This window comes from Camelus bactrianus, chromosome 11, assembly GCF_048773025.1.
Source record: "Camelus bactrianus isolate YW-2024 breed Bactrian camel chromosome 11, ASM4877302v1, whole genome shotgun sequence".
NCBI lineage: Eukaryota > Metazoa > Chordata > Mammalia > Artiodactyla > Camelidae > Camelus > Camelus bactrianus.
In genome coordinates this window covers 64,897,703-64,922,595 of record NC_133549.1, presented here as the reverse complement: position 1 = coordinate 64,922,595, position 24,893 = coordinate 64,897,703, and the positions used below count along the sequence as shown (strand labels likewise).

The window sequence follows — 24,893 nt, the reverse complement described above, 5'->3', positions numbered from 1 at the left end:
TTTCATATATAGATCCATGATCCACCTTGAATTAATATTTATATATGGTGTAAGGTAGAGATCAATGTTCATTCTTTTACAGATAACCAATTGCTCTAGTACTATGTACTAAAAAAACCAAAAACCAAAAAACACCTTCCCCACTGATTACAGTAATATCCTTAAATCAACTGATGGTATGTGTGAGTCTTTTTCTGGACTTTCTTTTCTGTTCCATTGGCTTATTTCTCTATCTTTGCATCAACACACTCTCTTAATTACCATAACCTTAGTCAGTCTTAATATCTGGAAATGTAAGTTGGCCAACTCTTGAGGATGATATCTTCAAAATCCTACTGGGAATTTGATTGGGATTGCATCAAATCTATAGATCAGTGCAACTGATGTCTTAACAATATTGAGCCTTCCAGTCAATGAACATGGATTATCCTTCTGTATATTTAAGTCTTCTTAAATTTTTTTCCTTCTTTTTTTCTAAAATTTCTTTTAGCAATAGTTTGTAATTTTTAAGTGTAGAAGTCTTATGCATCTTTCATCACAGGGGTACCTAGTGCTGCCAGTTCCTGAGCCTTTTGAGGATCCAGTCATGTGAATTAGACGGATTTTTTTCTTTTCCTACTCCCAGTGCAGAACCTGAATTACAGTTCAGCCAAGTCAATGACCACTTTTCATATGCCTTTAGCTTCTAAAATTGTATCATCGTTAGTCCTCACTGTTTACTTGATCCTTGTGAACTATGCCTTTTAAAAAAATACCTGTACCATATGACTCAATAATTTGATTCCAAGGTATGTACACCAAAGAATTGAAAACAGTGACTCAAACGTGTACTTGTACACCAATGATCAAAGCAGCTTTATTCACAATAACCAAAAGGTGGAAACAACCCAATTTTCCATCAACAGAATTGGTATATACATACATTGGAATATCATTCAGCCATAGAAAAGGAATGAAGTTCTAATATGTGCTACAAAATGGATGGACCTTGAAAATATTATGCTAAGTGAAATAAGCCAAAAATAAAAGGACAAATATTGTATGATTCCACTTACATGAAATATCTAAAATAGGAAAATTCATAGAGACAGAAAGTAGATCAGAAGTTCCTAGGAGCTGGGGTAAGGGGAGAATGGCAGGTTATTGCTTCATGGTGAGAGTCTCTGTTTGAGGGTGACAAGAGTTTTCAAAGTAGGTAATAGTAATGGTTGCAACCGTTGTCAGCTGGGGCTGCTATAACAAAATGCCATAGACTGGTAGCTTAAAGAACAGCCATTTACTTCTCTCACAGTTCTGGATGCTGGGAAATCCAAGTTCGAGGTGCTGCAAATTCGGTTCTGATGAAAGCTCTGTCCCTGGCTTGTAGACAGCTGCCTTCTCGTGTACTCATATGGCCTTTCTTCCATGTACACACATGGACAGAGAAATCTCTCTGTCCTCCTCTTCCTACAGAAGCATTAATCCCATCACAAGGGCCCACACCCTCATGACCAAATCTGATCCTAATTATGCTTCACCTACCAAATACCACCACATTCCACATTCCAGATTAGGGCTTCATTATATGAATTTGGGGGAGGGACACAAACATCCAGTCCACAACAATTGCACAACATTGTGAGTGAATTCAGTGCCATTGAGTTGTACAATTAAATGGGTTAAATGGGAAAGTGCCAATGAAGTGCACAAAATAAATGTTCTTTAGAAAAAAAAAAGGGTTAAATGGCAGGTTTTATGTTATATATTTATATGTTACCACAAATTATAATTATTTTAAAAAAACCTTTATTCAGATTTTAGTGGGTTTTGGAATTGAGCTAAGTTAGATGCCTGTGTTTATCCCTCTCTGGTATTCCTTTTTTCTGTCAAAATAAACTCAAGGACAAGTCTGTAGTACAATACAAAAAAATCCCCTCTGAGCTATCAGGAGTTAAATTGCTAACCTGATGCCCCATTATCCAAATACTTCAGTTTGTATTTCCCATGAACAAAGACATTCTCATAAATGTATGCAATAAAACCTTCAAAATCTGGAAGCCAACTTGGATGCATTACTGCTCATTCATCCTCAGACCTGATTCATGTTTCGCCAGTAGTGTTGTTTTTTGTTTTTTATAGCAGTATGCTCTTTACAGCAAAAGGATCCAGTCTTAAATCACTTGTTCTACTTAGTTTTTCATGTCTCTTCAGTCTCCAGTCTGAATAGTTGTTCAGTCTTTCCTTGCCGTTCATGACACTGACACTTTTGAAGACTATGCCAGTTCAGTTTTTGTGTGGAATGTCCCTCAGTTTGTGTTTGTGTGATGCCTCTTTGTGGTTAGATTCAGGACAGGCATCGTTGGTAGGACTATCATAGAGGTGATACTGTGCTTTTGCACCCTTTTGGGTGACACATGATTTTGATCAGCCTGGGACTGAGGACTTTCACTCTGCTTATTTGATTAAGGCAGTATCTGCTCGATTTATTCACTGTAATGTTACTCTTTTCTCCTTTGTAATTAATAGGCATTTTGTGGGGAAGTACTTTGAGACAATTTAAATATCCCATTTCTCAAAAAAAGCTCAATTTATTCATTCATTTATTTCTATTTCTGTGGATTCATGGTTTTCTGTATTATATAATGGACTATAATTTATTACCATCGGTATTTGTTTTGATGCTCACATTGTCCTAAATTTGGCCAGAGAGTGTACATTCAGACCAGCTTTTGTCCATATCATTCTCTGAGCACTTCCTTGCTTTGGGGCACAATAAGAAAGTCCAGCTCATCTTGTATTTTCTATGCCCCAGGCCTGGAACCACTCATTTCTCCAAGGAGCCCTGATTCCTTCTAGTCCTAAGTGACATTTAGAAGCTACAGTCTAGTTGTTAGGTTTATTGGGTGTTGCTGCTCCAGCCTCTCTAGGAGGACAGAATTAAGGAATATATTTTTCCCCCAAGTTTTACTGAGAAATTATTGACATACGTCATTGTATAAATTTAAGGCATACAGCATGATGGTTTGATTTCTATATATTGTGAAATTATTGGGGAATATATGTTTTATACACACATTTATTTCTATATCTATCTATAAAAATTGAAACCATGAATTCAAATGAATACCTCCAATTCTAATCCAACATTTCCTGCCTTTTCTGTATTTGTAACTCCTTTAACCAAGAGTGAGAAATGTCACTTCCATTATCCTTAATATATTTACTTATTTGATCAGTTTCCCTGTGTGTGACCATCTACCATCTCTCCACCACGTATCTTGCAGGGAAGCCCTCTTCTTCCTGCTTGGACTCTTGACTCTCACTCCAGGCTACCACATTCCCTACGTGGATACCCTTCTCTCCCCGCAGGAATTCTGTAGTTTCTGTGTCTGTGTGCCTTACAATAGGCATATTCTACCTTCTTATCTCAGGGCTTTTATTTGTCTTCATCTGTTTGGGCTGTTATAACAAAAATACTGTAGACCAGGTGGCTTATAAGACCAAGTGGTTTATAAACAACATTTAGTTCTCATAGTTATGGAGGTTGGGGGTCCAAGATCAAGGTGCTGGAAGATTTGATGTCTGGTGAGAGCCTGCTTCCTGGTTCGTAGATGGCAGTCTTCTTGCTGTGTCCTCACATGGTGGAAGGGGTTAAAGAAATCTTTTTTTTTTTTTTTTGAGTAAAGTTAGATTTATTTAGAGAGATACATACTGCATAGAGTGTAGGCTGTTTCAAAAGGCAGGGGAAAGGCCATGAAGTGTGGGGATGGGTGCTCAGGTTAAAGTAAAAGTAGATACACACTCCATAGACAGAGTGCAGGCTGTTCCCGAAGAGGAGGGAGTGAGAGAGGCAGCCACGTGGCGTGGTGTTGCCAGTTTTTATGGGCTAGGTAGCTTCATGTGCCTGCAAGTAGGAGGACTATTCCAACTACCCTGGGGAAGGGGCTGGGATTCCCAGGAATTGGGCCACCACCAACTCTTTGGCCTCTTGTGATTGGGGTGAAAGAAATCTTTAAGGTCTCTGTTATAAGGGCACTTATCTGATTCATGAGGGCTCTACCCTTATGACCTCATCACCTCCCAAAGGCCTCCCCTTGAAGTACCATCACATTGGAGATTAGAGTTCAACATACAAATTTTGGGGAGACACAAACTTTCAGTCTATGGCAGCCCTTCTCGGGCAATGCCTTGTAGTTATTGTTTCCTAATGCTGCCAAATGCGTCTGGAGAGGCCAGAGTGGCCACTGTCAGGGATAAGTGGTTTATGACTTTGTGTAGGAGCCGGCTGAGGTTATCCCAATACCTTTGGGCCAGGTTATTTTAAGTTACAATAGACAGTTCGTGAGTTTCTCAACCAACTGGAGGCTCTTCCTACCTAAAAATCATGATTTCAGCAAAAGAGAAAAGAAGAGGTAAGTTAAAAGTGAACACCTGTTCTTCTAAAACTGCTCTACTGCAGGTACCAGCCCTAGAGAGTTGGCAGATGGTTTTGTGTTTCTAAGGCTGACCTTAGCAGCCCTTCATCAATCTTGAGCTGATTGATTCTCAGGAAAGAGGAGACTGGTTTCCCAGGATACTCAAGACACCTTTGATTTAGTTACTACCTGAAGACCAATTAATTAGTCCATACTGATTCTCTCAAGTTTTCCTAACAAAGCTAGGAAACACTGAGCACAGCCTGGCTGTGGAGGCTTTTTACTAGCTTGTTAATTACTGTCACCTTAGACATGGGTAATCCTAAAAGATAAAGCAACAAGGGTCATTCTGCACCGGTGAAGATTGGTGGTCTCCAAGGTCTGCAGCTATCTCGTGTTAAGAATCATAACATAAGAATCATGATTCCTATAGCCAAGGGGCTCCTTGTCTTTAAAAACTCTCCACCCATAGAACTGAAACTACCAATTGCTTCTCCCATTGCATCTTAACTCAGCTGCCAGAGGGAGCCTGTCAAGCATAAGCAAACTTACCACTTGACTCTCAGGCACTTTTTATTTTTTAAGTTTAGGAGTGTGTACTTAAGTTATTTTTAAGTCAAATGGGATTGTATTGGTTTTTTAAATGACATAGAATTAATTCAAAATCAACTCTTGACAGTCATATGTAGAATAGATAAACAAGATTATACTGTATAGCACAGGGAAATATATACAAGATCTTGTGGTAGCTCACAATGAAAAAAAAATGTGACAATGAATATATGTATGTTCATGTATAACTGAAAAATTGTGCTCTACACTGGAATTTGACACAACATTGTAAAATGACTATAACTCAGTAAAAAAAAAATGTTTAAAAAAGAAAAAAATCATCTCTCAATTATCCTCTAGACAGATATCTGGGGATCTCACTCCTCTCACCCACTTAGCCAGTTCCCCTTCTTCTGTGTCTCACCTGGACCCATTTCTCTCCTGGTCTCTCCTCAGTCTTTGCTCTTCATCCCAAGCTAGGGCATAACTGGGAAGAGTCAGGGCTGGATGTGGGGTTGTGTGGTTAATGTGATAAGAAGTAAAACAGTCTACTCATTTTAAAGATCAGGTACTCCCTGACTCTTCTCCTTAAGAGGTTAGCCCAAGTTGACTTTTGCTACTAAGAACTTCCTCTCCATAACAGATGTTATTTTTTGGCAGTGTTAAAAGATAAACTGAGGCATATGTAGAAATTTTTAGGAGTTTATTTGAGCAAAAATCGATTCGAATCAGGCAGTGCCAAACCATAAGGGGTTAGGAGCCCTTCACCAGCAGCAGTTATAGGAAAGACTTTATTATGAAGAAGACTTTGAAGCAGAGTAAGGAAATGATTTGAGTGGCTACAGCTCAAGCAGCTGCATTGTTTGGGTAAGTCTCCTTGGCTGTTTGTGACTGGTTGTCCTTAGGTTTTGATTTCTTAGCCTTGAAGCATTTGTGGGCTTAGGTTTTGGTTTGCTTATGTAGATGTCTAATGGCCGCCTCCTTTAATTAATTTAACAGTAGTGATATAGTAATTTTTTTTTTTATGATGGACAAAGCATGCACAAAAGCAAAGCAAATACTATAGATACTTCTAGGCCTTCTTCCCTGCCACTCCCCACCCCTTGCAGTCATCACGCATCTTCAACATTTATCAACTCATGACCAATTCTGTTTCATTTATGCCCTGCCAAACCCAGCTGTCCTGTGCTCCAGCTTTGGGTTCACCTGAAACCCTGTCTCCTCAGCTGAACTTGCCCAGGAGACAATCCTGGGTGCAGCAGACTCCTGCCGGTCTGTGTCCTCCACTCCATCCTGTGGCCTGAGGCTTGAGAACACTTCCAGTGTCACATTCTGTTATACTTGATGGGGAAACTCGAGGCGTCCTGGTGGCGGGCAGGACAAAAGGACAGCTGTGCCAGGCTGCCCGCAAATTAGGGCATCTTTGGAGGCTGTCCTCCAATTCCTAATTAATTTTTAGGAGAGCTTTAATTATGCCATCAACAGTCCTCACTTAAACAATCACAGGCACTCAGGCTAGGGGAGAAATGAGTGACTGACTAGATTTGCATAACTATTTACACTAATTAGAATGTCAAAAGTTGGTGGCAAAGAGGCCAAGTTGTGCTGTGACTTAGTATCATTTTAATTTAGACCAATTTCCTATTATTACAACTGTCTTCCTCTTTGCATCTCAGGTCCTCTTTCCTTCTGAACGATTTGTAGCAAAAACAGAATGGAAAACAGAGGTAATAATAACTCAGTTGTAGGCAGAACTCCTAAAAAACTAAAAGCTTTCTTTCCTTAATCCAAACCATGATTTTAGTTTTCATCTAAACTTATAATTGCATGGATATTTAGATTTAGATAATTTAGGCAGACACTTCGCTTTGAATCTAGAAGCCTCCTCTTTATGTGAGTGTGTGTGTGTGTTATATATAAGGTGGTAGAATCATGGTCAGGTTGTCCCATGGGAAAAAGTACTGTCTTTGAACAGTTACTTTCATTCCAGTGTCTTAACATAAGGATTAGTGTATAATAATAATGATTGTAAGATATACTCAATAAGTAATATTAATTTAAATAATATGTAAAGCTTCTAAGACACATGTTTTGAACTATAAGATTTGAAAACTACAAAGTGGGCTGAGAATACAGAACTCCAGGTCTCCGGCATAGAACCTCCCTGACCCATTAGACACTGTTTAGGCATGCATCAGTGGTTTCTGGGTCTGGCTGGTGAGCTACTTACCCAGGTCCTAGTTAAATCAGGCATCTTCTGTTTTTCCGCCCTCATTCCCTTTTAGCAGCAGGAGGCCATCTATTTAATTAGTTGGGGATGGGAGCGTCTATAATCTCTTGGGGGCAGCTTTAGCCCCAGAACTGGATAAGAGGGTGAATCCAACTTGGGGCATGGCTGGCCTCTCCCTGCAACATATGGGGAGCCTGCCACGCCTTCAGCCCAAGTTCCAGCAACAAGCAGGAGTGGAGGAGCCTTCCCTGCTGGGAACACACCCCGCAAAGCCAAGGGCAGGTGGCGTCACTAGTAGAGGTCAAGCAGTTCTTAGACCAAACAGCATCTGGCAAACTATGCCAATTGGAAATCAATGTCCCTCCCTGGGTGGGTTTAATTTTATGGTTGTTTGCACAAACTTACAGCCCCTAATGGCAGGGCAGAGCTCAGAGCATCCTCCCAGGATTGTTTCGAGGGAGTGTGATGTCTTTTCAGCCCATCCATAAGTTAAAGTAAAGAATCTGTTGACTAGAGGCTAGTGTTAGAGCCTGGCTGTCATGCTAAGCTAAACTAGTGGTGGGCTTAGCCACTATTTATCCAAGACCGGGAGGTTTGACCACAGATGCAATACACTTAAGCCCCCAAAGCCTTACCACACTCTTTCTAGCCTGAGGGAGACATGTGGGTTCCTCTGCATGAGGCAATGTTGAATCACTATGTTCAGTGTTCCAACTCCATGTTAAGTAGACCAGCTTCCTTTGGACTGACATAAGATTCTATAGTGGTTAAGAAGTTATGTTTTGCAATCAGACAAATTCAGGTTCCAACACTCACCAGCAGAAGAACTTTGGGGCAAGTTTCTTAACCTCTCTGGATCTCACTTTCCTCATCTGTAAAATGGGGATAATAGTTTCACCCACCTCACTGAGCTGCTGAGAGGATGGAATAAGATAGTATGTTGAAACTGGTTAGTATGGATTAAAATGACAATAAGGATAATAATGATAATTCCAGCCAAATATGAACAAGATAGTCATGTTAAAATAGGCAGGAACAGAAGGCTTGAATGAGCAGTGCTGGTTTTAAAACCTTAAATTTTAACATTGAACTCCATAGTCTTGTATGCAAATTCTTTAACTTGCTCATTTTCCCCTTGTTATGACCCATCATCTTTCTTATTTTTCAACAAAAAGATAAAGATCCAGACATAATACTATATTTTGATTCATCCTGCAATGAATGGGTTGTTGCTTTAGAAGCATCTCATGTCAGTCCTTGGTCCCATCAGAATCAGAACTCCAGGGAACCCAGCGGTAGTCATGGCAAAAACATCTGTTGTGTTTCTCAGGTGGATCATTTCCAGGAGATACTTGGATAATCAAGATCAAGTGATGACTCATATGGGAGAAAAACTTTTGTGTAGCTGAGGATAGGGTTGCTTTCTTTGGGGTCAGAAACTCGGATGGAGTGTGAGCCTACCTGGGGAAATGTACCCCAAACTCTCCTTTCCTCCATCAGAGACAGTTTCACTGCACTAGACTACAAAGGGACAGGGGTGAGGAGCCCTGCTTCCAAGTGGGTCGGGGAAAGGAGAACAGGAGAGGAAGGGCCATTTCTCCCGGATGAATAGAGAGCAGTCATTGGTGGAGAACTGTGTTCTGGCCAGAATTGCAGTTTCCGTAAGATGCCTGATTACTTTCTTCCTTTATCTATAGCTTCAGCTGGATCCCCATCATTAGGGCAGGATGAAAAGGTCCCCCTTTCTCTAACAGACACAATCTACAGTCTCGCAACCAACCCCCCAGTGACTGTGTTACTGTTTCTTAGCCATAGCTAGAGACACCTGACAAGCTGGCCAGTCCAATTCTCTCTCCCGAGTTTTTGAAAACTTGGCTGAAATAGACAAGTGAGTTGGAGCAGAGTCACCTCATAGTAGTATTTCAGGGCCAAAAGCAATGGCTGCTAAGGTCCAAGTCACCTTCATTCATGTCCTACCAGAAAACCGGTTATTTAAACTTCCTTTGACTTAGTGAGCTACCCCTCATCATTCCATATCTCCTTTCTGCTTAAGGACTGATTCTGTTTTCTTTTTTTCTTCTGCAAGAATCTTGATATGACATGTTTCCTACTGGAACTTGAGAAAAATAAAAAGTAGAGAAGGATGGTTTTTGAATAGTAAGCTTGTGATGTTTGCAAGGGTCTAAACCAAAATCTCTGGGTTCTCCAACCTTGAGAATAGATTCGTAACCTAAAATTTCCCCCATAAAAAGCATCTTCAACCATGAGAGCTATAAGGCTGCATGGAGGTGCATGTGCCAGGTGGTTAGCCAGCTGGGTCTGTTCCTTGGCTAAGTGATTTACATCCATGTCTTATAACCTGGGATTTAAATTTCTGCCTACACAAAATGACCAAGTGTGCTTCCTCAAGAATAGATGACACTGGAACATTAATTTTTCGAATGCTAAAGGCCTCTGAAAAAGCTCCAGGCTCATCTAAGAAGCACAAATTCGTACAGCTACATACATCTTTTTCTTTAAAAACTACATTATTGCCTTCAGGGATTAATTGCAGCAGCCAATCATCTAGTGAAACAGGCCATGGGTTTCTTACAATTATTACTGGAAATGGCTTCTTCCAGAGGATCCACATTTGGGCACTGATTCATACTGGGATTGCTTTAGCCTCATCTTCTGCAAAGGGCTTCCTCTGAAGATCGAAATGTGAGGTTGGGTCTATTTATCAGTGACAACTCCGACACTGTGCAAAATCCCTGAGCAAGAGATCCAAGTCTCTCCCCCAGCTCCCTCCAATAGGGAGATTTTCATATGATGTCACCAATGGGTGGGTCACTTTGTAACAGAGCTAAAGACACAAGTCCCTGTTAGGGCCAGTTCAATTCATCCTCTTCTCTGGCCATGGAGTGCATCATCCCCCCAGGGATATGAACAGCCTCCTCCCAGAGAGCTGCCTTGGCACAACCCATCCTCACTTCTGCAAAAACCACTTGGAGCATCAGTGGAATTCCTTTAGCTTGTGGTAGACTTCACATAATTCACCAAAACTTCCTCCAAGCTTCCTGGAGGTTTCATGTCTCCATGTCATGAATTCGCAGTTACTTCTCATATGGAGCTTCCTTCTTGAGGACTCTTGTGCCTTCCATTTGTCTAAAGTCTCCACTCTCCCTCTCCTCCCCACACGGTAGATAAAGGGACTAGGATCAGACCGGGGGAAGCAGGTAGATGTACCTTCAGGCAGGTCTTGAATAAAACCAGAAAAGAGTTGGATTAACTTCTGGAAACCCAGAAGTAAATTCTGGTTTGACTGAACTGGGTCACCTCCTTGACCCCAAGGCACGGATGCTGTTCACCAGCACCTGAAGACACTTACCGCTATTGTTGCACATTACGTCCGCATTTCCAAAGTACCACTAAATACAACCTGGAAAAGGAAATTTTCTACTGGCTAATTTCTTGCTAATTTCAGGCCAGTTATAATGAATCATGATATCTCCATCACTCAGCTTCAACAACTATTTAACTAATAGGCAATCTTGTTTTACCTATACCTCCCCCCGTTTCCCTTTTCCCTAGATTATTTTGAAGCAAATCCCACACATTATATAATTTATTTGTAAATATTTCAGTATGTATCTCTAAAATAAAAGGACTTAAACAATGTAACCATGCTATCTTTATTAAACCTAAAATAATTAACGATAATTACTTATTATCAAATGTGCAATCCATGTCCAGATTTTCTCTCATTGCCTCATAAATGTTTTTAGAGTTGGTTTATTTGAGTCAGAATCCAAACAAGAGCCACACATTGCATTTGGTTGAAATGGTTCTAGTCTCTGATTCTAACTTTATAGGTTCCTTCTTCACCTTTCCCCCCACCTCATACAATCCATTTGTTGGAAAATATAGTTACCTGTTACCTATTGAGATTCTTAATTCTGGATTTTGCTGATTGCCTCTCCATAGTGTATCTCTTAACATGATTCTCTGTCACCTGAATGTCATGCGAATTGATTGTTAGATATGGAGGCCTAATAAGATTCAGGTTCAGTTTTTTCGTAGGTACACTAGATGCTCTGTTTTTCCATCAGGAGACATACAGTGTCTGATTCTGTATGTTTGTATCTCTTTTTAGTGGATTAACTGGACGATAATTAGAAGCATTCAAATAACAGTGGTAGGTTATTCGCAAACATGTGTTACCACCAGACCTTGGGCAACAGATTGTGGGTTAGGCTAGAGTTTGAATCTGCCTGTGTCACCAATGCCCTTCTCTTGGTTGGCACTTCCTTCCTTTCCTGGGCCCCTTTTTAAACCATCAAGTTCTGGGCTGGCTGCCAGCTGAACAGTGAACCTCTTGACCGCCCTTCTTGCCAGCCATTTGCCCTGGAAGTTTTCCCAGCCCCGACATGCTTCTCCCAGTACACCCACCTCACCCTCAGCCCTGCCCAGAGAGTTTGCATGCTCACGAGTCACACTTTATAAGAGAAATATTCCGGATGCAAAAGAATGACTAGAATGCAGAAGAGAAGGAGTTTGTTCATTAATTTCAGCATAACAAGTTAAAAACCTTTTGAGAGGAAAGTTATACAGACTTTTTTTTTAATCAGTCACTAAAATGCTTTCAGATGGCCTTCTCCTTGATGTAAGAGTATGGATTCAGCTTGAATTTTCTGTGGATACTGCTCTCTGGATATCCTCTGAGACAAAGAGTTTCTATGGCCACATAATTTGGGAAACTCTGTATATCCCATCTTAAGAAGGACCATGACCATAGTAAAGCCTGTATAGCTTTGTTTAAGGCAGAATTTCCTTTTCTTTGTTAAAGGGTAAAATTTCCAGGACACAGTTTGGGAAATATACTTTGGAAGAACCATAAAGCTAATCTTCTGGGTAAAGTGAGGCATGGGAGAAACGGGGCATTAGCGATTAGAACCAGCACTCTGGAATTTCTCTGACCCACTTGAGTCTGGAGACACTTGGGGGATTGAATTGGTAAGAGGTTCTTATAATGGGCTTCTGCAGAAAGCTTATGTTCCTGGTTGTTTCTTGGCCTAAACTCATCAAGTATTTAAGTAAACTTTTGTCTTCCTTCCGAGATGACTTACATGCATCCTGCGTGACACCAGGGAGCATAGAGGCGTGAACTAGTGTTACCTGGGCCTCAGTCCAGTATTCCTCAGTTAGCAGCAAAGCAAATTTGCTGGCGTGAATCAAGTGACCTAGAGTGACAAATTATATGGCAACTGGGCATTAGCCACTGGGGAACAGGACAAGTGAGCTGAAAGGAGGAGGTTGTGGGCTTCTGAGCATTGTCATCTGAGCATTGTAGTCAGCAGTGGTTGTGTGACTGGCAAAATGTGGGGTGTTCAGTTGACTGGTCCACTGACGCCTCAAGAACAGGCAGTGGCGGGGAGGTGATCATTGCAAGCAATGGAAGGCTGGCATAGGGAGAATGGACTCAGTGGTGAAACTGGCCTATGAGGAGGATGGTCAGAAGCCCAGTGTCAGATGCGTATTGCAGACTTAGTTTCCTTCTCCTTTGGCACTGAGTTCCAAGGATCTGAGGTTGTGTGAACAGATGATGTTCCAAGGAAACCTCAGACTTGGTTCACAAAATAGACTAATCTGTGCCTGCAGGTAGCTGGCCCCACTGCCTGCTGTTTAGCAGGGCTGGGACAGGCTGGGACTGACAGAGCACTGTGTACATGTCATATAGCACAGTTAATGAGCATCTACTATGTGCCAGGCATCATTCTAGGCACTGAGGTCACAGTGATGAACGACTCTTTTCTTGAAATCAAAACTCTTCCTGACAAGACTCAGTGCAGCACAGAGCATGGGCTCTAGGGAGAAAGAAGTGGTTTTCAAATCTAGTCACTCACTGTGTAGCTCAGTTTAGCCAGAACCCTTGGTTTTCTTGGGCACAAAATGAAGATTTTAACAGTCCTTCCCTACTCAAAATGTATTGTGGAAATAGGAACTAACATCAGTAAGCATTTGGTATTTCCTGGAGGTGTTAATTTTTTTTTTTTTTTTTTTTGTGGTGATGATTTTGGTTTCCTTAACTTAAGGTCAGCCTGAGCAAGAATTTCAATCAACCAAGAAGCAAATACTTCTTTATTGAACACTGTAGACCCAGATACCTAAAATTGCCCCTTCCCTTAAAAAAATGTATAACCTATTTGGAGAAACAGGAAATAAATTCATAATTAGATACCAACACTACCAGTTTCAAATATCCACACGGGTAGGGATTTTTGCAGTGTGGTCAACTCTATTTTTAGTGCCTACCACAGTACCTGGCACATGGTAAGTAAAATAAATATTTGTCAAATGAATGAATGAAAATCAGCTTGAAGGAATGAAACAAGTGTTATATGGTTGCCAAAGAAATAGGAAAAATTACATACTCACACGGCTACCATTGGATTCTGCTTAGACACGGCCTAGGAATCTGACTGGTTGAGACGTCTGGTCGGATAGGCATGATATCTTTTTGCTCCCCACTGAGTGGATTCAGTAAGAGGCAGGGCAGTAGGACTCAAACCTAATGGTGAGGAGGGACAGGAACACAGTCTCAGAATTAATAGACCTAGCTGTTTGGATATTTAGAATAACTTGTTCAGCTAAGCTGCTAAAATTGCACAAGGAAACAAAAAAGCAACAGCAACTAAAATCAACAGAAAACTGCTTCCCTACTGGGGCCGGGAGCCGGTATCAGCAGCTAGCCTGGGCAGGCAAGGCCTCTGGGCTTTTACTCTGTGCTGACTCAGGAACTGCCTGAAACCTGGATTGTAATGACAGCCACCCTTTGGGGGAGTAAGCCACCTGCTCACTGTGAAACAGCAGAGACCACAATTTCAGAGCAGGCAGAAAAGCAGCAGGCCAGTGGCAACTGAGTTTGGAGGGCACAGTTTCCCCCCAAAGAGTCCATATTAGCAGGAGGAAAAAGAGCTGTGTTGCTAGGGGAACAGTGTGGACTCTCCCTTTGTGTGTGGGGTCCTTCTGTCTCCCTTTTCCTCCTCCCTCCCCTTCTTTCCTTCAACTAGTATTTCTTGAGCATCTGTATGTGCCAGACACAATTCTAGGTACTGGAGATACATCTAGGAACAATACAGAGGAAGCCTCCGTATTCCTGGAGTCTCCAAACAACCAAGGACATACAGCATCAGGTAGAACAGGAGCTGAATGACACCCCAGAGCCAGCCAGGGACAATCTAGGGAAATGGCAGTTGAGGCAGGGGTTGGGGGGGTGGGGTGAGCATGGGCAGTGGAGGAGGAGCAGCCTTTTGAGAGGGCAGCAGTAAGTGGTGATGTCAGAGAGGTGGGGCCACCAGCTGAAATCCTTTTTCCTCCAGAGCTCAGTAAAATCTCCCTTCTGTGAACTCCTAATGGTACCAATCATGTCCGGCCTCATGCCTAGGATGGTGGTCCCCACTCTTCTGCTGACATGCTCCTATTGTTAAAAATGTTGGTATATTCTCACATATAAATATATGTATTTATATTTTGTACACTATAAAACATACTCTGAGTTAGAAATGAATGAGATAAAAGAAATACCAGAATAATTTCTAATCATTTCCCATACTCTAATGGACTGTCTTGTGCACCTCTTGGAAAACATGACCCTGGTTTACTACTCAGGGTAGTTTTTTGTTGTGTGTTGGGTTTATTTCCACAACTAGATGATGAATTCCATTAGGCTAAACTCTGACTTATCCCTGATGTTGCCTGGCACAGGGCTGAACAGATGGAAGTAGTAATTACTGTCCAAGAGACAAAAGACTCCAGTTCTGGTGGACACATAGACAATGAGGCACCAGTGTAGAGGGCTTCTGCAGGGAGATAGGGATAGGTCCTATGGCCTTTTTTATGGCTAGATGAAAGATTCCTTGTATCAGTCAGGGTTCAACCAGGAAAGCAGAGCCACTGTGAGTATTACAGAAGAAGGAATTTGTTATAAGGATGAGGCCTTATACAATTGGGGAAGGAGCAAGGGAAGTAAAGGTCCAAAAAGGTTTGTTGAAGAATGAGAGACCAGTCACTATGCAGCCCTGGCTGGGGGAATGAATCAGACCTTGCAGGGGAGTCTGGAAGCGAGTCTCGAGCTGCTTGAGTAAGACTGGGTGGGGAAGCTGGTGCAGAAGTCAGCTTCTTTGTGGCTGTGACCATCTCTGTGAGCTCACAAGAAGCATCTGATAGTGGCCCTGGGGCCACTGTTGGTCAGCAGGGCCGGCGGTTGGAAGAGAGGGAGGGAACACTGGGTACACCAGGAGGAAAAGCAAGGATGGACTGGAATCTACGGGCACCTCTGCCTCTATCTCTCATGGCCTCTAACCTACAAGGATCTTCAGAGTATCAACTTCACTTTTGCCTAACTCAAACCCAGAACCACACAGGGAAAGGCATTCTGAAGAAACATAGCCTCCAGCATCAGTTTATCATGGAACCATCCAGCACATCCCTGAGACTCACTCCCTTTGTTCTGCTTCAATGTCCATGAAGAGAAACATCATGATTATTGATCTGTCTTCCTTAATACCTCAGTGCTAGAAAGGGAGGGGCCCTGGTGGTGAATGCAAATATTTCAGTCACTGGAAAAGTGAAACCTCTCCTGAAAATTAACACTTTGAAATATGTCTGTGATTATAAAATTGAACCTTAAACTACGAGACAACCAAATCTGCTACCCAATAAGTCCCTGAGCAGTGTATTTTTTGCTTCTATCTCTGATATGTCAAACTTAGATTGTTCCAATATCAAAGGCAGAACTCCTTTGAATTTACCCACCTCTCACTGTTCCTGTACATTCTATGGGTCAAGCACTAAAAAGCAGGGAAATAAAGCAAAAATGAGAGGAGGGGTGGCTAGTCTGCATCCTGGATAATTGCAACAGGTCATTTTGTTTATCCAAAGAGACACCTATATTGCGTGTAACTGTGTCAGGCATGGGTCTAAGTGCTTTACAAAGAGTAACTAGCTCAGTCCTCATGCTAATTCTAAAGATCATTTCTATTATTAACCCTCCTTACAGATAAGGTAAGAGGTATAGAGAGGTTAGGTAAATTGCTCAAAGTCACACAGCTGGAATTTACATCATGATTAACTATGCCTTTATGTGTAAAAGGTTCAAAAATTATCAAGTTCAAAAGCTGAGTTTATTTTTATTATCACTTATAAAATCTATTCAGAATGTGTAGTATTAGCTGTCATTTAAAGAGTAGCTTTCTTAGGGACCAGGCAGAGCCCTTTACAGGTACTGTCTAAAATAATGCTCACTCTTGCTGGGTTAGGTAGGTATTATGATTCCACTTTGCAGATAGAGAAATAGGAGAAGTGATTTTTGCAAGAGCACACAGCTAGTTGAAAGGAGAGCCAGGATTCAAAACTAACTTCAAAGATAGAGCTTAGACCAAACGCTCAGAGGAGGCTAAGCTCCATCCAGAAGAGTGATGGCAGAGTACAAACCATGCAAGTCAGTCTGGCTCATGGCAATGAGAAACTAAATCCAACTGCCAAGCTGTAGTTCTCAAGCAGTGTGTGAAGTGATTGGGGGTTGGAGAATCACCTGGGGCCCTTTAGTGAGCTTGTGCTTTCCGGAGGTGAGTGATCACTCTTGGGGCCTAGAACAGGGTTCCTCATCTTTGTTTTCTTTCTCTTGGCCTTGTTATTAGTCTGTCCGTTCTTAGTTTCTACCCTACACTGGGTTTTCTCTTTTCTGGATCTTCAACGGGCAGGGGAGAGAGGGGCAATACTTTGCTTTTCCCTTTCTTTCTCCAAACATAAATCCTTCTGCAGGTTTTTCCTCACTTACTAACTACGTAGCACATTACAAAGTTACAGGAACTTTTAAGACGTTGCACTTCTGGTCTTTAATGAAATATAAGTGGAACTCAACTTCATCGTCCCTTTGTCTTTTGCTGGCTTACTTTTGAGTCTTTCAGGGACCCAGAATCCGCCAACTGCCATGCCCTCCAGAAGGAAGCCCCATTCCTCATTTTTCATAATTTCTCTGCAAATTCAGAATGAACAAGTGTTTTCTTCTCTTTCTTTTAATTGTGTGGTTCTTTGGAGAGTTTTCATTAAAAAATTAAATATGGTTTGGATAATAGAGGATGTTTACCCTTTATTCTATACATTTTATGTAATAATTTTCAACCATTGATCTTTTACTTCTAAAATAATACCTCTCCTAGTTTTCTAGTAAGCTCCCCTCACCTTCCTCTCTCCCCTATCTCCATTTGCCAGTTTGATTTCTGGCCAACCCTAGACATAGAGTAATAGCCAATTCATCGGGTAGGATCATGCCTTCAGTATAGAAATACTGTGGGAATTAGTCTGACATGCATTTGGGCTCAAATGGCTATCGATGTGTTTTTTGATAAGAAAGAATCCATTCTGCATTCAAAATGTGAATCTAGTGTGTGTTCTTTACAAGGTAAGGGAATGTAAATTATTCGTATGGGTTCTTCACTAGGAATGCACTCATTTTGATTGGCATTACTATCATTTATGTAACATTTTCCCAGACATTCATTTTGGGTTATTTATTACCTACTATTTTCTAGGCACTCTGCTAGACTGTAGGGTTATAAAGTAAATGACACTATCCTTTTAGCATAAAATTTCTAATTTTATTCCTGAAACTTTTATTAGTGACTTGGCTGACTCTGGGAAGTCACTGGTGAATCTCAGCTGCTCCATTTGTCAGCTGAAGGGCTTGTATTAAGTGATATCAATTTTAAAGCATCTAAAATCAAAAGATACAGGAGATTTAACTTCTTAATTCAGTCATTAAGTTGCTCGGTGCCTTTGAACATAATACTTAGTCTCTGGATCTCAGTCTCCTCCTCCGTAAAATACACAGAAGGCACTAGAGCAGGCTAGGAAGCATGTATTCCAAGGAACTTTGTTTCTTATCCTTTCTAGGAAAAAAAGGTTGTGTCCAAGAAGATCTGAGAAAGTCCAGAGTCAGTAGGTTTCTTAACTCCAGGACCTCTCTGAAACTTTATTCTATCAATTTTGCTTCATAACTCTCTAAGCAGGACTTAGCAGGTAGGTTTCCCAGATTTACTTGACAGTGAAATCCTTTTCCCCCAGAAGCATCTTTGTAGTACTAATAAATTGTCCTTCAGAATACATTTGAAAAATGAATTACTACATACCTTTAAGGCCCTTTATTGCAGCAATACTCTCTATCCTTGGATCAATTTTATGTCATATCTGCTAGTTTATGTTCTAATATAGCTGAGCTGTGTGCATTTTATTGGGTTTCCTTTTTATCTTCAAGTGGTACTTTCAAGTCTCTTAGTGCACAGGCTATAATCTTACCAGTCTTGAATACATGGCCAGCAAAATCATGCATCTCATTAGCACTTTGGTCAACAGTGTCCAGAACATTATGTTTTGTAGGGAAACATTCCAAAGAGTAGCACAGAGGAGGCTCCTTGGGGGGAGGGATGAGATAAATGAACATGAGAAATAATAGCATTAGTAGGGCCGATTTCCATGAAAACTCACAAAAATGTATTTGACATTTTGATAACTAAATATAGTGCCTCCCATCACAGGACTGCTCTTCCTGACCAAGACTGTTAAGGTTCAGAGTAACAGAGCTGAATGGCTCCATGCAAAAGTCTGTGTTCAACATCTGTCATGCTGGAGATCATTAATGTTCAATTGCATTCTATTGTCTTCGTGTTACTCAACTGCATTTCATTGTCATTGCTTCAGCTGGGGATTAATCAACTATTTATGGGAAGACAGGACTTGGAGTCAGAGCAGTCACAATGGGGTTTTAGTCTAAAGCAATGGTGAGGGAAGCAAGACAGTTAAAAGACTCCTGATTTGTGAGAGTGTTGATAAGTGAATTAAACAAAAATATCTGAGAATAATGTCAACATAATCCATATTTCAAAAGGAGAAAGAACATATTAGCCTTCCTAAAGAATCCAGAAATGATTTTGGCTTGAATCTTTTTGGAGCTTGTTTCTTTGCCACTTTTCCTTAAGAGCTAGAAAAGAAGTTGAGAGGAGAAGTTAATGGTTTCTCTGTAAATCAACTCATCATTATCAGTAGTGGAAATCATGCTTCATTATTGTTCCTGAGGACAGTTGACACAACTGAAACATCCAAGTAGCATGAAATATTTACAGCTTTATGAGGTGGGGAAAATTTTTTTCGTTAGGAATTATTCTTTAAAACCTCACAAATCACTTAGATGTTTCCATTTTGCACATGTATATGCATGATGATTAGTTTTATTCAATTTAAAAGTCAAATTAAATAAATAAGAGATTGTCATCTCAATATATGTCCTGAAAACATTTATGAACCTGTGTCAGGGGACTGGAGTATAAATTCTGAATTTGCCTAAGTTCCAAAACCATGCAATCTAATTATGTAGAAAATAATATACATTTTTGATATACACAGTATCTTTTGACAAGTTGTAGTAAATTATTCTGCAGAAAACACCCAAATTATTTGCACAGTAAAAATTCCAGGTCTGAAATAATATTAGGACCTGCTAATTTGTCCAACTTAATAGCTAAAATAAAATGCTAATATATTCAATCAGCATTATGCAAAATTGTCACACATCGTGACAAAGCAAAATCTTCTAACATTAAACATCTGTATGTCATAATTTCAAGACCAACATATTCACACAAGTGATTTCTAGTAACTTTAAAATCTTGGTTCAGTTTTTGATATGTAAGCTGCCTGCTGATATGGGAAAAAATGGACTAAGCCCTCCCTCCACCCCCACCTTTTTATTCTTTTGGGGACAGCCAGGCCACTCCAGATGGTGTGTTAGTGTTGGGCATAGCTTTGGAGAAACTTCCAACAGACGAAGGCTGTAATGTCAGGATTTTGCTGTGCGTCGTCCCCCTTACCCCCCTGCAGTTCCCAGGGTAGGAAGGTGCTGAGATGGAAGCCGAGGGACGCCCACCCACCTGCCACCACCTGTTCCCTTCTTCAGCCCTCTGCTATAAATTCTCCTCCTTCAAAGATTCATCCAGCACTCTCCGACAGCTACTGCGGAAAAAGCGCTCCTTGCCTATCTGAGCTTCGGGAAAGATTTCATCCTCCTGAAAGAAGTCTCAGCTTTCCCAGAGGACTTGAAAGACCTTCCCCGAACCAGCCACACCAATTCTGCTGCAAGAAGTTTCCCTTTTCATTTTCAACTTCACGTTTGGAAAATGACTTTCTTTTCAGCGTCTCTATTTCCCCTAAATTTTGGCAAGTGAAGCAACATCAATCTGGTTATCCAGTAGGACAAAAGGCAGAGCCCCGCACTCCCCACTGCAAACTTTGATTCCACGCTGGTTGCTTTGTGTATGACTTATTTGCTAAGAAGAGCCAAGTTGCAGAGCAGCGCATACACCAAACCACGCACAGGTCCTGAGCCGACGAGTGAGCTCGGCGCCTCCCTACTTCCAGCCCGGGATGAAGTCCTGCAAGTCCAGCAACCCGGAGGCGGGAGCGCGTGCCGCGCCCCCGAGTGCCGACGGCGCCGAGTGCGCGGGCACGTGTGGCGGGGCGGGGCGGTTGGAGAACGCGGCGCGCAGGCGCCTCGCGGCCAACGCGCGCGAACGCCGCCGCATGCAGGGGCTCAACACGGCGTTCGACCGCCTCCGCAGGGTGGTTCCCCAGTGGGGCCAGGATAAAAAGCTGTCCAAGTACGAGACCCTACAGATGGCGCTGAGCTACATCATGGCTCTGACTCGCATCCTGGCTGAGGCCGAGCGATTCGGCTCCGAGCGGGACTGGGTCAGTCTCCACTGTGAGCACTTCGGCCGAGACCACTATCTTCCTTTCGCGGTTGCGAAGCTGCCGGGAGAGAGCGAGCCCTACGGCCAGAGGCTCTTCGGCTTCCAGCCCGAGCCTTTCCAGATGGCCAGTTAGGGCGCGCGGCCCCGCCGTGAATGGGACGCCCAGAGATCGCGCTCGGGAGCCTTCTCCCAAGTAGCCGCTTGGGCTTTCGGTGGCCCAGGATGCATTCCTAGAGTATAATTAGCAAATTTCCAGCTTACTTTTATTCGCATCCCCAGTCCTATGGGGATGATTTTATTGCTTTCTATTTTTAATTCTGTAGTATGTTGTAGATTTCATTGATGGGCTCTTAGAATGGTTTTGATTGCTGAAAATAATGTCCCATCCTCCTTTTCTGGACTACTTTGGGGGAAAACATTCTTAAGGAAAAATAAGATTAGGTTATACTGCAGGTTTAGTCCTCAGAGAAATAATCGCTTTCTTAAACTTTGTAAGTTTGTCCTGCTAGGGTGAAGTTAAACAGTTATCTATTACTTGTGTGTGCTCTATACCGAGCAGCTTTCCTGTCTTGTAAATGCAGTTATGCTTAGTGCATTGTGTGTGCATGCATGAAGTAGTCAGACTTCTTTTTTCTGGAGTGTACATGGGCGTGAGTGCTCTGTATTTTTCAAAACTGTGTATACATTATTAAAATATTGATTTTGTAAAATGTAATTTAAAACGTAGGTTTGTATTTCATGCCAAGTGCCCTGCTAGTTTCCTGATGGCACTAAAGGCCTATTTGTGTGGGGGGTGATGATAGTGAAGTATTTACTTTTACCGGAGTGTTTAATCCCACCAATTTGCAAATGTACTGTTTTGTACTACTTCATCAAAAACAAAACAAACAAACAAACAAAAAAAGCTGATGAGAGTACAAGTAATTAATCTGAAAGTTTTCCCTATCAATGTGGAAATATAGATATATTTTTCATGGTTTCTAAAAAAGATTAAATTAAGTGAAAGAATATTCTGCTTTTAAGTAACTAGATACACAGTTCCTTAGGATTTTATTTTCCTTATTAAGCCGATTACTAACTACCAATCTTTACAAGTACCCCCCAAAATATATATTTGTTCCTATATATATATGAACTAACACTGAGACAAAAAATAATACTTTTGGAAGTGACTTTCTTTTAATCAGTACAAGTTGAGCAATAGGGATTACACTACCATCAAGGCTAATCAAGAAGGGAGCAAAACAATACACATGGTATTGGTTTGAATTACTTCTATAAATTTTCTTAGCTGTTGAATGAATACACCAAGCCTGTAATGTAGAGAATTACTTGGTGGTCAACAGCACTCCATGCATTTGGGAGAATGTCTTGCTAATAATTAGAAAAAGGAGGCCTAAGTTATCTGTGCATTTGGAACTTTTCACGAGTCAATAAAAACAACAGTGATGTTTCCCACACCCATTTGTTATGATTCCAACACCTAACATCAGACACAGCTACTTTGCAATTTATCTGTAGAGTCCTCATTAAAAATTTTAATTTCTTTGTTATCCCTAATTATCAACAACCTTTTGGTTTGTGAGTGGCAGTGTCTTTCCCCACCCATAAACGAAAATTTACAAAATCACAAGTGTATCTCTGGAAATCCATTGAGTGACTGACTAATGCTGAATTTCCCTTTCCTTCTGATACCTGTTATTAAGAAACTGAGGTGGACTCAGGACTTTGCTTCCTCAGTGCAAATCAGAGAGTAAAATGTTTAACCTCTTGACATCAACAGCTCTCAGAAGACACAATGTTGTGCCCAGACCCCTTTCAGGTCACACTCCACTCTGCAGTGTGCGCTTGGGCTATGGCAATGCTCAGGGTATCTGTCTTCCTCACTCTTGGAGAACAATAGTCTACTTAGACTTAAAATGCTTCATTAATAACCCCAGTAAGTTTGTAGAATTTGTAGAATGAATGAAATCAGTGCTAAAATTTAATTAAATGCTGTGTTAATTAGAGAAGGTCTCACAGATGCATTAAGATTGTTAGTCCTTCTTTAGGTAGGGCGCATCCCTCTCTCTGGGCTCTAAATACCTTGCAAAAGAGAACTGTACTTTTCTCTGTGGCTTCTAGAACAGAGATAAACATGAAATAAATATTTCTTTTTTGGTCATTAACAGGAGTTTCTTAATAAAACAAACAATTTAATTACAGTGATGGGATTCTAATTCCATGCCTCTTTTCCCCATCCCCACTACCCCAAAAGAGTGGAAATCTATTAAATATTACACTTTAGCTGCCCATTTCTGTGTTTTGGAAATCTCTGGAAGCAATTTAGCTCTTAGCAAATTCCTAAGCTTTCCACCCTACTTGATGCACTATTTTTTTCTTAAAAGATATTTGAGGGAAAAATAAATGGTTGTCAGCGATAAAATCCAGTCTTTGATAAAACTCCTCAAACTGCATGTTGAGGGAATCCATCATGGTTTATAGATTAGGAACTTGGATAATACAAATGTAAAATAATTTTGAAGTTAAGATTCATATATTATTTTACATAATAGAATTTAGATTACCAAGCAACCTACAAGTTGCAACAATATTCTATATTGTTCACCTTTTAAAATCTGAGTTCTTTCTAGTTTGACAACAGGACATGTTGAAATTCAAAAATATTCTTTTACCTGGGCTCCCTTTTCTCAGTAAATCAGCAAATATTATCAAGTACATAAGCATAGCCTGGCTTACTCAACATCATCATTGTCCTTGCAGAGGCAGCCAGGAAGAACACACATGTACTGATCAATACGTTATTCTGAGCAGCGTAGAACTGAATGCTTCAGCAGTGTAGTATCAGAAATATGTGCCATAAGGGCTACTAAGGGGGCATTAATAATAAAAGAAGACCCAATCCCAGGCAGGGTTTGAGTTCCATTAGTTACTATATGTGGGCTCTTCCTAGGTGCCAGCTGGAGGTTGAGGCCAAACCCTGGGGTCAAAAGTCTGAATAACTGCATACAAATGAACCAGGCTATCAAGGTGGAGAAATGCCATCTAAGCTAGTGGTTCTCGACACTGACTGCTCATTAGAATTTACACATCGGGAGTCCTGTAAAATATACTAAAACTCATCTACCTTTCCTTTAAACTAAGCACCCAACTCCACACCTTGTGGCCTTTCTCTTGCCTTCTGAGACTCTGTGGAGTGTACATCTCTCTGAATAAATCTACTTTTACTCAAAAAACAAAAAACAAACAAAAAAAAAAAACTGAGGCCTCCAGCTCAAGAATTGATTTAACTGAGCTGAGGTAAGGCCTAGACATAGATATTTTTTAAATGCTCCCCTGGTGATTCTAACTTAGGGTTGAGAACTGCTTATTTAAATAAGATATATTATGACACCATTAACCTCATTACCAAAAGCTGATTATATTGATGTTCCATTCTTTGTATCTGCATATCTTAAGAAGGACTAGGCTATCTTTCTTCATATCCAATACTGCCAATTTCTTAATGAGGTGACCTTTATAACAATGAAGATCTAAAATTTATGCAGGATATAAGCCAGATGGAGTGTTTTTGGGTTGTGGTTAATAGTGGTCTAGGATTCAACAATTAAGGCTCAGTTCACTTAAATTTTGCCATCTTATAGTAAAAGCAAAGTGCTGTTTTGGACTGAATTTGGCTCTGTTGTCTGATTAGGTGTCACTAAATGTATCTCTTATTGCTGCTTGTGGTGAAAGGAATTTCAAAACACATACAAGACTATAAATATATGACCAAGTTTCTCACCTGTATACCCATTTCCTTCTCTGGTCATGAATTACTAGAGGGTGCAAGTTTTAACAAGTGTTTTATTGAATTGACACAGGGTTTTTGGATTGCTATTTTGAACTTCTAGTGTATCCAAAAAATACCCAAGCTGAAAGAAAACTACTGAG

The 24,893-nt window shown here is 40.9% G+C and overlaps 1 protein-coding gene across 1 annotated transcript; it reads left to right on the top strand.

The window, feature by feature from the left end:
* The first annotated feature begins 37 nt into the window (after positions 1-37).
* ATOH7 (atonal bHLH transcription factor 7) lies at positions 38-24,873 on the top strand. The gene has a single exon (XM_074374103.1). The coding sequence runs from the start codon at positions 20,635-20,637 to the stop codon at positions 21,091-21,093; it is 459 nt and encodes a 152-aa protein (XP_074230204.1). The 5' UTR covers positions 38-20,634; the 3' UTR covers positions 21,094-24,873.
* Positions 24,874-24,893: the final 20 nt, after the last annotated feature.